General features: G+C 49.6%; 1 protein-coding gene across 2 annotated transcripts in view; it reads left to right on the top strand.

The window, feature by feature from the left end:
• Window positions 1-14676, top strand: part of LOC116151603 (uncharacterized) — a 65025-nt gene extending 50349 nt beyond the window's left edge. The window contains exons 8-11 of one of the 2 annotated variants that reach the window (XM_064480492.1): window positions 5347-5530; window positions 9454-9620; window positions 10182-10209; window positions 14226-14676. In XM_064480492.1, coding sequence (XP_064336562.1) covers window positions 5347-5530; window positions 9454-9620; window positions 10182-10209; window positions 14226-14543 — 697 coding nt within the window. In that variant the 3' untranslated portion in view covers window positions 14544-14676. Of the gene's footprint in view, window positions 1-5346; window positions 5531-6924; window positions 7253-9453; window positions 9621-10181; window positions 10210-14225 lie in introns of those variants that run through there. The other variant, XM_064480493.1, reaches the window with a different exon arrangement.
• The last annotated feature ends 225 nt before the right edge of the window (window positions 14677-14901 follow it).

Here is a 14901-nt window from a genome sequence, read left to right as displayed (position 1 = left end):
GAAATAACTTTTTTAACATTGTCTTCTCAATATGATAATACCCAAGTTCATTTTAGAAAAATAAAAAATACAAACAGAAAAGAATTAGGAAATACACACCAACAACAATCACTTTCAGTACTTTTAGGACTATCTTTCCAAAGTTTTATCTATATTTTTGAACTGTTGAATTTCTTTTCCAGTTAACACTATATCATAAACATTCTTATACATTAATGGTTGTTAAAGGTCGATGAGTTCATTTTTGGGTGTACAATAGTTTTAAAGTCATACTTTCGATGTTGGCCTCTTAATCTGTTGCTAGTTTTCTTGTGATTACGTGTGAAGACCATGATGAACATCATCTAGGTATTTTCCTTTTAATATATCCATAGGCGACTCCTTGTAGCCTCAGAATTTGTATTTCTAGTGGGTTGGGGGACATTTTTCCAGCTCTGAAAGAATTATTACTCAATTGGTTAAAAGTCTGCAAAGGCAATCCCTTCTGTTTGAAATTCAGCAAAATCCAGAATTTGCTCAGAGCTTAACTCTTGCAAAGTGTCTCCTTTATTCAGTACATATTGATAGAAAACTGGACATGGGTATACAAATATGAATAAAAGCCTGTGTGAGGCAGATAGCAAAACAGACTAGAACTAATAAACAAGTTTAGGAAGGTAATAAGAAGCAGTATTTCTTAAGAAAATCAATTGCATTTCTATATACTAGGTATAAAAAATGAAAAGGAAATTAACAAAATAATTTCATTCACAATAGCTTAGGAAAGAATAAAATACTTAGAAATAAATTGAATAAAGATGTGCAAGATCTATATACCAAAAACTACAAAATATTGCTAAGAGAAATTAGAGATCTAAATAAATGGAGAAATAGATTTTCATGGATGAGGAGATTTCATATTATCAAGAAGGCAACTTTCCTCAAACTGATCTAAAAGTTCAGTGCAGTCCGTATAAAACTAGCTGACTTCTTTTGGGTAGAAACTGACCACCGATCCTAAAATTCATATGGAAATGCAAAGGATGCATAATAGTCTAAACAGTTTGGCAAAAGAATAAAGCTGGAGAACTTTCACTACCTGATTTCAAATTTTACTGTAACACATATTAACCTAGACGTTGGGCTTCTTGGAAAAGGATAGGAACACAGTTCAATGGCAAAGAATTAAAATCCAGAAATAGAACCTTACTTTTTATGATGAATTTGTTTTTTACAACGGTCCCAAGACAGCTCAATGGGAAGAAGTCTAACCTTGTTTTTTGGCTTTTTTTTTTTTTTTAATCAAGAAAAGGTACTGGAGTAAATGGACACCCACAAGAAAAGCAACAACAACACACACACACACACACACAAACACCCCAAAGAAATAGAAACTTACATCAGAGACAAAAATGAACTAAAACTTGATCATAGATCCAAATGTAAAAAACAACTTTTAACATTTCTCAAAGGAAACATAGGAGAAAATCTTCATAACCTCTTACTATAACATCAAAAGTATGATGTATACAAGAAAAAAATGGCGAATTAGACTTGATCAAAATTAAAACCTCTTGCTCTTCAAAATCCCCTGTTAAAAGAATGAAGAGACAAGCCACAGACTTGGAGAAAATACTGCAAATCACGTATCTGGTAAAGAATAAAATCTTGTAGTTTGCGACACCATGACTAGACCTAGAGGATATTATGCTAAGTGAAATAAGACAGAAAAGACGTACTGTGTGATTACACATATTTGCGGAATCTAAAAAATAAAATAAATGAACAAACATAACAAAACAGAAACAGAGTTAAAGATACACAGAACAAACACATGGTTGCCAGAAGCGAGAGTTTTGGGAGGAGGAAAGGAACAGGTGAGGAAGAATTAAGAGGTACAAGCTTCCAGTTGCAAAACAAATGAGTATGAAATGTACAGTGTGCAGACTATAGTCAATCACTATGTGATATATTTGTGTGGTGACACATGATAATTGCAGTTACCATTTTGAAATGTACAGAAATACCAGATCACTCTGCTGTGTAACAGGAACTAACGTAGCATTGTAGGTCAATTATACTTCAAAAACAAATACATAGAAAAAGGGATTAGATTTGTGGTTACCAGAGGCAGGGGCTGGGGGGACAGGGAACTGGATGATGGCAGTCAAAGCTACACACTCCCAGTTATAAGATAAGTAAGTATTAATAGATGTAACATACAACGTGATAAATATCATTAATACTACTGTATGTTACATATGAAAGTTGTCAGAGTGAATCCTACGAGTTCTCATCACAAGGAAAAAATTCTTCCCTTTCTTTAATTTTGTATCTAATTGATGGATGTTGATGGATGTTCATTAAATTTATCGTGATGATCATTTCATGATGTATGTAAGTCAACCCATTATGCTGTACCCCTTAAGCTTTTTAAAATTTTTATTAATATATTATTTTAGAGCAGTTTTAGGTTCACAGCAGAATTGAGCAGAAAATACAGAGTTCTCACATAGTCCTCCCCTCTCTCTCTCTCTCTCTATATATATATATATATATACTCCCCTACCCTCAGCATCTCTCATCAGTGTGGCATATTTGGTAAAATTGATGAACCAACATAGGCACATTATTATCAACCAAAGTCCATAGTTTACACTAGGGTTCACTCTTGATGTTGTACATTCTATGGGTTTTGACAAATGCATAATGACATTTAGCCACCACTACAATATCATACAGAATAATTTCATTGTCCTAAAAATCCCTTGTGCTCCATCTATTCATTCCTTCCTCCTCCTCCTCCTCAAACCCCTGAAAACCACGATCTTTCTATTGTTTCTGTAGCTGTGGCTTTTCCAGAACATCATTTGGTCAGAATTGTACAGTTTGTAGCCTTTTCAGACTGGCTTCTTTCATTCAGTAATACGTCTTTAAAGTTTCTTCCATGTCTTTCATGACTTGATAGCTCATTTCTTTTTTTTTTTACTGCACATATATTTTTAAATTTACATATATGTACTGTTCATTGTTTCTAAGAACGTTTAGAGCTTTCACTTTTTAAGCTTACATAGTTATCAAAGGAATAAAGCCAACCACAAAATAAGAATTAATTCAAAAATATACATACACCCTGTTATTAATAGCAACATTATTTATAATTGCCAGGATATGGACACATCCTAAGTGCATATCAATAGTTGAACAGATAATGAAGATGCAGCATACATATATGTAGTGGAATACAACTCACCCATAAGAAAGAAGGATATTTTGCCATTTGCAGCCCTTCTTTCACATTTTTTTTTCACTTCAAAAACCAGAATTTTAAAACTGGCATAAACATTTCCATTACATCGAAAACAACAAAATACCTAGAAATAAACTTAACCAAGGAGGTTACCTATACTCCAAAAACCAAGATGACACAAAGAAATGGAAAGATTTCTTGTGCTTTTGGATTGGAAGAATCAGCACTATCATAATGGCCACACTACCCAAAGCAACCCACAGATCCAAAGCAACCCGCATCAAAATACTCACGACATTCCTCACAGAACTAGAACAAACAATTCCAAAATACATAAGGAGCCACAAAAGATCCCAAGCAGCCAAAGCTATCTTTTGTAGGTCTTGTTTTTCACTCTTTCTTCTTTTTGTTCCCTTTTTTTATGGCTTGATGACTAGAGAAGGTCCTTTAACATTTGTTGTAAAGCTGGTTTGGTGGTGCTGAAATATTTTAGTTTTTGTTTATCTGTGAAGCTGTTGATTGCTCCATCAATGTACACTTCAAACCTTAAAAAATGAAAAAGAAAGAATGGACTTCAGTTAATATTAATGTGTCACTATTGGCTCACCAATGGGCCGTAGTAATATAAGATCTTAACATTAGGGGAAACTGGGTGAGAGGGATGTGGGAACTCTTTGCAACTTTTTCATGTATCTAAAACTATTCTAAAATAAAAAGTGTATTTAAATAAAAATAAAGAAATAAAAATGTACTGAAAATCAGTGAATTGTCCTTTGTAATAGGTGAACTTCATGGTATATAAATCTTACCTCAGTAGAGCTGTTTAAAGTTAATAAGGGCAGAGTGGGATCGGGGATGGGCCCAGGCAGGGTCAGGGCCAAGGCTCAGGGGCCAGGCTCAAGGCTGGGTCAGGCCAGGGTCAGGCGGGGCCTGCTGGGGGTCAGCAACCTTGACAATGGGCACGGGGGCATGGCTCCCCGAAGGCTGAGGCCGGCCTGTGGCCTTCCTCTGGCTGCTGCTGCTGCCGCCAGCGGCCACCCCGGAGCTGCGGGGGTCCTCCGCCAGGGCCTCGGCGGCACCTGGCCGGGCCCCAGGCGCTGGGGGTCCGGTGGAGGGCGGCCCTCTGACCCCTGACGCACAGCGGCTGGCTCCAGGAGCCACAGGTGCATTGGGGCCTCAGTGTGTGTCTGGGGCTGGTTACACAGGAGGGCCTCAGGGGGGCGCAGCTGTAACCAGGGCCTGGGGGCCTCATCTTCTCTCGCCCTTCCCTCCAGCCAGGCAGCCCAGAGACCACCTCAACACAGGTGGGTCACAGGCCCCCACTGTGGGGCCTCTGGGTGGGAACCACCCCAGGACCTTTGTGGGGCTGTGGACTGGGCAGGTAGCAGGGTCTGGCCCCGAGGCTGGGAGGCTGGCTGGAGGGAAGCACCGGAACTGCTGAATAAGTGGCCCTTAGTCTGGGGCCCAGGAGTCTCATTTCCCTCCCTGAGGCCCTGGGAGCACAGGCCCTAGGCCGGGAGGCCCACTCTCAGGGGGCCAGGGCACGCCTCTGCCCTCCCAAGTGTGGGTCCTAGAGCCAGGGCTGTCTTCATTAGCCCACTCCCTCTTTAGAAATGGAGGATCCTGAGTCAGAGAGGGGGAGTGACTTTCCTCAGGTCACACAGCACTACAGATCTCTGACTGTGAGGCTATTTCCCTGAGATACTAGGATGACGTGGAGGGGGCACAAGCCCTTAGCAACCATGATCTTGGGCAAATAATATTGGCAGCTTCTGAGGCCTGCAGTTCTTGGCTCTGCAGAGCAGGCACTGAGGAGTGCTAAGTGAGGGAGGTAATGGCTGTGATGGCCCAGCCCTTGGCAGGCTCACTCAGGGATGTCCATCACCCTGGAGATGCTGCTGTCACCTGCTGTGGGTGCCCTTGGTCCCCCTCCCGCCCACCAGACCACTGAGGTCTCATCCCCACGGGGCTTGCTCAGTTGTGCTCTGCTGTCCAATTCTTGGCACCCTGTCATTTTGGTAGGCCTCTGGACACTTGGCCTTGGTTTTTCCATCTCTGAAGTGGACGGGGCTTCCCTGGTAGTGGCACCTGGGGCACTAGCAGTGTCTCTGTCATAGGAGGCAGGGGCGTCTCCACTGTGTGTGGGAAACCCAAGGTGATAGGGAAGGTCTACGGCAGCCAGAACACGGTGGTGGGCCAGTGGCCATGGCAAGCCAGCCTGCTGTACCAGGGGTCGCATGTCTGTGGAGCCACCCTCATCAACTCCCGCTGGCTGGTTTCTGCTGCCCACTGCTTTCTCAAGTGAGTCCTCCTTCCTTGGGTGCTGGGGAGAGGGGTGCAGGGGAAGGGGAGAAAAGGGGTGATGGGCATCCCAAAACAGTCCTCTGGGCTTTTCTCTGGGGTGGTCTGTGGCCTTCAAACCCACATCATCCTTGCCTTTGACCTGCGTACCCTCCACCTGGACTGTCCTCCTCGCTCACCTGTCTGATCCTCCTCATGCTCTGTCCTCAGCCCTTGTGCCTGTCCCCTAACACAGATGTGCCCCAGGAGAGTGGAAGTGTTGGTCCTGGCTGCCATGTGGTGTAGACCAACCTCAGACCACAGCTTCTTCTCAGTGTCCCCACATTCCTGGGTGTCAGACTCTAGGCAGAAACTGGAACTGTTCTGGGCCATTCTGCTTGCTTGTGCAAAACTGAGTTCCCAGGAGGAGCTGTGGTCACTGGTGTGAGTGGGTGGACCCCTGTTGCCAGGCTGCTTAGGTGGGAGATGGGGCTCCCTAGGAGAATGACATGACTGTGGAGGAGCCTAACTCACTGCCCTTCCTGGGCCTGGCCCAGTGCCTAGCTTCTGAACGCATGAGGAGGGGTCTGCAGGGAGCAGGGGCATCACAGCCCAGGGCCAGGAGCTGGAGCTTTGAGAACCCAGAGTCCTGTCAGCACCTACTCTGTGCCACGCTGTATGCACGCCCCTCTGTGGCATTGGGGTGGTAAGACCCCACCTCACTGTGTCTCCGTCTTGTCAGAAGAGAAAGCCCAACATGGGTGAGAAAAGCAGATCACATGGTGGGGGGGGCAGGTCAGGAGAAGCTCTGTGCTCCATTGGGTGTGGAGAGGGAGGGGCTTGCAGGAGAGGGGCAGGGGGAGGGTGTCCGGGTGGATGAGCCATGCATGCAAGGTCAGGGAAGTTTTAACACCTGTACTCAGGGAACAAGGCAAGTTTCCATTCCCTGTGCTCATTTGCTCATTTAACAATCTTTTGTGAGCGCTTATAACTAAGTGGACAAGCAGCCCTTGGGCAGGAAGATGTTTAAAGAAAAGAGGGTTGAGAAAAGTGTGGGGCCAGAAGGTGGGCTGTAGGGAGCCTTGGGAAGGGAGAAGTTAGAGCTGGGACTGAACCAGAACTCCTCCTGTGTACAATCACAAGGCCTTCATTTGATGGCCCCCCACCCCACCATCCAGCACTAGGATTCAATGCTCCTCCAATTCATGGGTGTGATGGAGAAGCCATATGCTGACGTTGTAAGTAGAGTATCAATTAGCCTCAAGAAAGAAGGGCTCCTGACCATTAGAAATGGGGAGACAAAAGCCACGTGGCATACTGGTGGGTAGAGGGGTGGGCAGTTAGATGAGGATGCAGGGAAAGAGAGCTGGCTCACATTCAGACATGATGGTGACCATGCGCCCTTCCTCCTCCAGAAAATCTCAATTCCTGGAGAACTACCGGGTCTTGTTAGGAAACACCCAGCTGTACCAGCACACCAGGCACACCCAGAAGATACCCGTGAGCCAGATTATCGTGTACCCAGACTTTGATAAGTTTCACCCTTTTGGGAATGACATAGCCATGTTGCAGCTGCTCTTTCCTGTGAACTTCACCTCCTACATCATCCCCGCCTGCCTCCCAGCTCCTTGCATGCAGCTGCCCAGTAACTCGTCCTGCTGGATAACGGGCTGGGGCATGCTCAGTGAGGAACGTAAGGGGGCATGGGAGAGACCAGGGGGCAGATGAGGGCGGGGAGGAGGGGCAGGGAGGGGAGGAGGATAGAGGGGTCCCCAGGCAAAGTGGCCGCTGGACCTTGGCTTGCCGTGCCTCATTTCCAGAGGACCGGACTAGTCTAGTTCTAGTTCTGAAAGTGTGTGATCCTAAAGCTTCAGTGCTCCCTGAGTCCAGATCTCCGCAAGTCTGGGAATCTGACTTTTGGACTCAAGGATTGTGTTCTTGGAGTCTTTCCAAGGCTTGACTCCAAGATTTTAATCAACGATGGATGTCAGATGACTTGATTCAACTCAGAAGTCATGGTTGGGGCCTGGACCATTCCAAGCCACTGACAAACACTCCTATTTCCCATTGCCATAGGAGGCACTTGGGAAAACTGGAGAGGAAACACATTTATGAACTCTGACCTCTGACCTCTGAGCCTGCAGGATAAAGTTAGAATAATTATGACCTGAGAGTGTTTGACCTCTCTGAAGCTCGCTGTGCTGTTCTTCCAACACAGGTCAACTATCTACTTTGTAGGCTTATTCAGTGAACTGAATAATGCAGGAAAAAGGTGTTTTTTTAGGATTGAAAAAGGAGAAGTGTAGGCAAAGACTTATAAGCAAGAGTCTTTATTAAAGAAAGGAATGTTCATGGTTTGGGAAATGCTTACAGTGCAAAATTAAGTGGAAAAACACATATATTTGTAATTATTTGGTACGGTGTTTCTCGGCAGAGGTGCTGCAGGCATTTTGGATGGACCCTGTCTTCACTGGGTAGGATGCACCTGCTAGTGTTTCAGTAACTCTCCCTGTCATAGGACAACCAGATCCCCAGTATTCCCACACCATACACACGCGCGCACACACACACAAACAGAAATACACCAACACAACACACCACGCTCACACCCACAAATACACACACAGAGACTGCTTCCCCTTGAGGGCAGGGACCCTGTCTTGCTGGTTTAATGTCCCAACCTGTGCCCAGGGCCTGGCCCTAGCAGGTGCTCTGCTGCTGCCCCCAGGTCCTAGAGACCGTCATTCTTGCCTGCACCTCCAGACCGGTCTCCAGCTCCACCCTGTGCGCTCTGCTTTAGTCCCCACCAGCTGAAAGTTTGCTTCAGAGCAGGGGTCGTGTCAGTCCCCTGCTCACTACCCTCAGTGCCTTCTCACTTATGCTTCGAAAAAGGTCCAGACGCCCTACCTCGGCTCTGCATAACGGCCTCCATCCCTCTGTGCTTATCTCCTGCTGCATCCCGTGCACTCGTGACTGCCCAGCTGCAGGCCTCCTTCCTGCTGTGAATGTGCTGCAGCCACTCCATCAGGGCGTCACCGTGGCTGGGCTCCCGGCCCCGCTTGCTCTCCCTGCTCTCCTGGGCACGACTTGCTCATCTTGGCAGGACTCATTCCTTTACATGAACAACTCGGCTCCTCCTCTGAGGAGTTTTACTGGATCACATGAGCAAAAATAGACAACCCCTACCACCACAGCTCCCTGTTGCCTTTACATCACTTACTAGATCTAAAATCATTCTACTATTCACTTCACTTCCCTGTATCCCCCAACTGAGTATGTTCCCCTGTATCACTAGTGTCTAAAAGACACTAAACACAAGGACAAATGAATAAGTGAGTGAGTAGATGGGAGGATGGATTGGGGAGGGGGAGGGAGGAGGATGAGTGAGGGGAAGGGAAGATGGGGGTGCGTAGGTGAGAGGATGGTGGGCAGACGGATGGAGTGAGTGGACACATCAGTAGGTGGAGGGGGGAATGGAGAGATGGGTCAAGAGATGGGTGGATGGGCAAATGGATGGAAGGGTGAGTGGGTGAACGGGACAAAAGGAGAGCTAGGTAGATGGAGGGAGGATTGGTGGGTGGAAGGAAAGGTTAGTGATAGACAAACGGAGAACGGATGGGATGGTTTGTGAAAGGGCAGGCAGGCTGGTGGATGGTTGCTGGGCACCCGTGTAGGGTATGTGTTGGTGGGATTTGCGGAATAGAAGAGGTGTGGTCTGTTACCATGAGAGAGGTGGAGGGAATAGGATGAGTTTGGAGGAGTTCAGCAAACAGGAGGGGGCTTCTTAGGCAGAGGTAGGACTGGAACAGTGCTGCAGGCCCAGCTGTGCCGAGACAACCCCGGGCTCGGGGCGCAGCGGCGAGCAGGGCGGAGGAGCGGGGAGCACGGAGCGGCCCGGAGCTGAGCTGCAGCGCACTTCACTCAACTCCTCCTCGTCCTCGCAGGGCCTCTGCTCGAGCCCTTCCGTCTCCAGGAGGGAAAGGGGGGCCTCGTTGAGAACAAGTTCTGCAATATGTTATATGAACAAAGAGTTGGCCAAGGCAGGAACTACTCTGTGCACGAGGAGATGCTGTGTGCTGGGGACTTCTCGACAGAAAAAGCCATCTGCCGCGTGAGTGAGGCCATTTCTGTTCCTCCCTTGTGTGTTCTCAGGGCCTCAGTTTCCCTGAGGGGGGGAGTGGTGTTGCCTCTGCTCTCCTTGTGGAGACCCCCCGGGACGTCCTGCTTCCTCCCTCTCCGTGTCTTCCCGGGCTCCAGCCCTTGGCAGCGTCCCCCCGGCTGCCCCTTCCTAAGCCCATTGTCCCTGAGAGCGTTACTGGCAGGACCTCAGACAGCGTCTGTTTTTGAGGCATATTTTCCAGTTTTGATTGAGGTGTAACATACTTACAAAAAAGTATATTCATAGTGTTGCCATAGGTGTGTAGTGGATGAATCTTCACAGTGATGCAACATGTGACCAACCCCCCGGGGCCCCACTCGTGTCCCTTTCCCACCACCAGCACTCAGGGGAAACTGCCACCTTCACTTGCAACCCCTCAGATTAGATTATGGGTTTTCTGTAAGTAGAATTTATTTCCAGTTGTCAGTCTTTCGTGGCTTCACATTCTGTGTGTGAGCTGCGTCCCTGCTGCTGCTGCCTGTAGTTAGTTTGTTCATTCTTGTCGCCTTCCAGGACTCTGCTGGAGGCACTGAATTCTGTGGTCAGTTCTGCTTCTGATGGGTATTCTAGCAGTTTCCAAGCTGTCCATTTCATTTCGCTTCCAAATGTTTCATATTCCATTTCATACAAGCCCATGAGGAGAACTGTTGGATTGAAAGGTATGTGTGGGTTCAGCTCTGGCAGATGCTACCAGACGCCTCCAAAGTGCCCACCACACGCCCCCGTTCCAGCAGCGGGTCAGGCTCTGTGTCCTCACCGACACTTGGCACTTTCCATCTTTTCTCATTTTGATCTTATCGTGGTTTTAATCTTCATTTTCATTAAATATATTTTCATATGCTTATTGTCATTGGATCTCTTCTTCTGTAAAGCTGCCCTTCCAGTTCTCTCCCCTCTCATCTTCCTCTTGGGTTGTCTGTCTTTTCCTTGAGGGGCTCTTGGTGTATTTTTCTATATTCCAGACATGAGTCCGCTGTTGGAGTGTGAAGATATCTTTCTGCTCTTTGTTGTGCCCCGTGTTGTAAGCGGGCAGACAGGCCCGGAGAGGGAAAGTGGTGCCCTAAAATAAGGCAGTACAACCTGACTGCAAGCCCACTGCCTCCCCACAGGGCCCAGCCTCCCACGCCGACATCACATCTTTCGCACAGATGGCACCGTGGGGTGGAGGGGAGAGTGTTGGGCTCTGGAGTTAGAGACGCTGCCCTGCCACGTGTCCCTGCCCTGTGACCTCTGGCGGTCTTTTTACCCCCGGAGCCTGTGTCCTCATTCGCAGTGTGGGACTCTGAGGCCTCCTTCACGGGGTTGTGGAAAGGCTGGTGCAGTGGCTGGATAGTGTCCCCTAAATTTGCATCCACTTGGAATCTCAGAATATGACCTTAATTGGAAATAGAGGCTTTGCAGATGTGACTAGATAAGAATCTCGAGATGACACCACTCTGAATTTGCAGTGGGTCCTGAACCCAATGACTTGTGTTCTTATAGGAAGAGAGAGAGACACAGAGACGCTCCGTGTCAGACTTCTGGCTTCCAGAACCGTGAGAGGACACATTTCTGTTGTTTGCAGAGTCACTCAGTTTGGGGTGATACGCTGTGGTGCCCCAGGAGACCCGCATGGGAGGGACGGGGTGTGCCTGGCCTGTGGGAGGGCCTCGCTGATGGCAGGTTCCATGATGGCCCAGTGAGCTGCTGAGCCCGAGGGGGGAAGCTTGGCCACCTGCCCCCTTGGTAGGAGGTGGGCCCAGGTTTCCCGAGTCTCAGGCCCTAACCAATGGTGTGGACTTTCTGACTGTCTGGCCTGGCCCGTCCTTCTCACAGAGTCAGCTGCACCCAGAGGTGAAACAAAGGGCTCAGCCCTCATCCTCCCAAGTCCCCATCTGGCTGTCACCCTGGACCCAACTTCTAGCCTTGTCCTCCACCTGCCTTCCCCTGCAGATGTCATGCCCATGGAGTGCAGGGCTGGAGCCCTTTGCTTGCCTCTGGACATACGCAGTGGCCCTTGACCTCTAGTCACCCTGCCCCCTAGCTTGAGGACACCACTGAGCTGGACACCTAGGAGTCCCAGCAGATGACCCCCTCCTGCCTCCCTCAGCCTTTCAATCACCCAAGCCCATCTGAGAGATTCCTTCTAGATTCATCTGCCACGTCACCTGCTCTGGCCCCCACCCTCCAACCCGGGGCTCTCTTCTTTCCCCCAAAGTGTCCCTCCCCCTGCACAGGGCCCCCAGAAACAGGTCTGAGGAGAGAAGGGCCACAGGGGCACTCAGCACTCAGACTGTGGGGCAGGACAGACCTGGTTCCAGGCATTAATCTGTTGTTTACTGGAATTGTGGCCTCACCTCAGTTTCATCACCCATGAAATGGGGTCGCTAACAGCCTCCACTTAATAAGGTTCCTATAACAATTTGAGTACTGTGCCTGGCACTCAGTAGGTGCTTGACAAGTGCTGGCTTTCATTCTCCTGGCCTGGTCTGCCCCCCTCTATCTTAATTGTACCTTTTCTGGGCCTTTCTTAGACCTTCCTCTCACTCAAGGTGGATTTCACTTCCTGGCCCCACTCAACACACACGTGCAAGTGTGTCCATGCACACACAAACACACACACACAGTTGGCTGTGTCTCTACAGCAGTGCAAACCACAGCTCACTTCGCATGGGAAATATTAGTGTTGGGGTTCCCTCTGCCATCTGAGAGCTCCCCAGGGGCCAGGGGCCAATGGAGCCCTTCTCATCTCCTCTAGATTGGTCCAGAATCCATCATGATATTGGCAACCACATGGCTCATCTGCGTGAATCCCTTGAGGCCTGGAGTGGACAAGGACCAGGCCTTCCCCTGGCCTTGAGCAACTAGGAGTGGGAACACTGTGGGGAGGGCCGAGGGATCTCCAGGCAGGGACCACAGAGGGGAGGAGCTGAGAGGATGATGGCACATTCCCTATGTCCAAGGAGCCCCATGTATGACCCTCTTGGGGCTGCTGAGACAAACCACCTCAAACTGGGTGGCTAAAATTACAGAAATTTATTCTTAGGTTTCTGATGGTCAAAGGTCTAAAACATAGGTGCTGGCCAGGCACGTTCCTTCTGGAGGCTCTAGGGGAGAATGTGCCCTTTCTTCTTCTGGCTTTTTAGGGGCTGCCTGCATTCCTTGGCTCATGGCCCCTTCCTCCATCCTCAAAGCACATCGCTCCAAACTCTACTTCTATCATCGCATCTCCTCATGTGACTCTGGCCTCCCACCTCCCTCCTTACCCATGAGGGCCCTTGTGACTACCTTAGGCCCACCCAGGTAATCCAAGATGAGCTTCCTACTTCAAGATCCCCAACTCCACCACATCTGCAGAGTCCCTTTTGCCACATAAGGTGACATAAACACAGGTTCCAGGGATGAGGATGGGCATCTCTGAGGGTTATTTTCAGCTGGCCACACCACGTACCCCTCTCTCTCCTTCAAGCCACCGCTTCCCCCACCCTCCCTCTCAGCTAGAGGTCTTGCTGCTTATTTCACCTAAAACATCAAAGTGAGCAGTCAGACTAGAGCTCATTCGCCCTCCCAGCCCCACAGCCCGCTCCTGCGTCTTGCATCTGGCCCATCCCTCTTCTCCTCGCCTGCACTTACTGCTCCCTCTGCTCCTGCATCAGAAGGTTAGGTTGTTTCCTGTTTAGAGTCTCAGCTAAGGAAGCCTTTGTGCCTCCACCCTTCCTGTCCTGTTCTTTTCATGGCTTGTTTCCACACATCACATCTGACCACGGCAGGCTAGCTGGCTTATCGACAAAACACCATGGGGGAGGAGCAGTGTCATTTCACCCCTGTGCCCGAGGGCGGAGGCTGCCCTGGATGCTTGACGTGCGTGTGGACAGGTGAGCGGAAGAGCGGCAGGCATGGCTGTGGCCCCGCTCCACTCCCCCCACGCCCAAGGATGAGACCCTCCCTTTGGCTGACGAAGTGAGAGGATTTTCAATCAGATGGTCCTGCCCTGACAGTATTTCAGGACTCCAGTGATTCCCAGCAGCTTTCTGGGGACCCCCTCCCGCTCCCTGAGCAATGTAGGCTTCCCCTGCCAGGCCTGGGTATGAACATTTTCTGAGGATGCTCATCCAAGGGGTTGAGAGAAAACCAAAGGCCTAAATGAATGAAAAAGGGGGAGGACCCAGGTGGGGGTGTGCTGCCGCAGCTCAGGGTTTTGCAAGAACTGAGGTCTGAAGCAGCTTGGCCTGACCAGGCTCCACTAACAGACCAGTCCTCCTGGGCCCTGTTGGGGCAGCTGTCCCTTCTTGGCCTGGACAGTGCCTTCTCCTGGACCACCGGGGCCTCCCTGGGCACAAGTGTCCATGTGTTGTAGATTTCAATCCACAGCCATCCTGGGGGTCAGTCAGAGCTTCCTGAAGGGTGATGCCAGCGCCTGCCTGCATGACTGTGGCTGCAGGGGGACACTGGTGTTTGGACTTTCAAAGAGGTCCACCTGAGTGAGTCTGGATGCTAGACACTCATGAGCCCAGCCTTGCTCCCTGGTCTTCTCAGCGCTGGCCCAGCCGCCCACACTGACTCCCCTCTCTTTCCTAGGGTGATTCCGGGGGACCCCTTGTCTGCAACCTCACCGATGCCTGGGTTCTGGTGGGGCTGGCCAGCTGGGGCTTGGACTGCCGACATCCCATCTACCCCAGCGTCTTCACCAATGTCTCCTACTTCATTGACTGGATGGATGAGATCCAGAGGCTCACACCGCTCCGTAATGCCATGTCTGCGCCTCCTCAGACCCAGTTTCCACACCAGCCTCTGCAAGCTGCTGGCTCACCGGGGCCTGGCACAGGCTTTGTGTCCCCACAGCCTTGGCCCCTGCTGCTGTTTCTGCTCCAGGACCCACGGCAGGCCCTGTGGTGACCTGCCAAGCCCCTCTGCTCCTTCCCTGTGTCTCAGACCCCAGTCTCCTTGCTGGAATTTTCCAACCCTCCCCTCCCCCAGCCCCATCAGCTTTCAGAGGTTCCTTCCTGGCTTTCCAGTCCAACAGCTGCCACTCCCCAAACCAAGCCTGAAAAGTCAAATAAAAACAAATGAAAGACTCATCCTGCTCCTGTCTTTGGGCCCTGCTGCCCCTCCTGACCTTCAGCACTCACCCCTTCCCTTGAGGTCTGTTGTCTGGCTCCCTGGACAAAGAAACAGGACCTGGCAGAGAGACTGTCCCAGGAGGAAGACAGGGGTGAGGACACTGAAGGAGTCCAGCTGGGGAGGGAGAAGGATG

This window comes from Camelus dromedarius, chromosome 29 (genome assembly GCF_036321535.1).
Source record: "Camelus dromedarius isolate mCamDro1 chromosome 29, mCamDro1.pat, whole genome shotgun sequence".
Classification (NCBI taxonomy): Eukaryota; Metazoa; Chordata; class Mammalia; order Artiodactyla; family Camelidae; genus Camelus; species Camelus dromedarius.
This window is presented reverse-complemented; position numbering and strand designations above follow the sequence as displayed.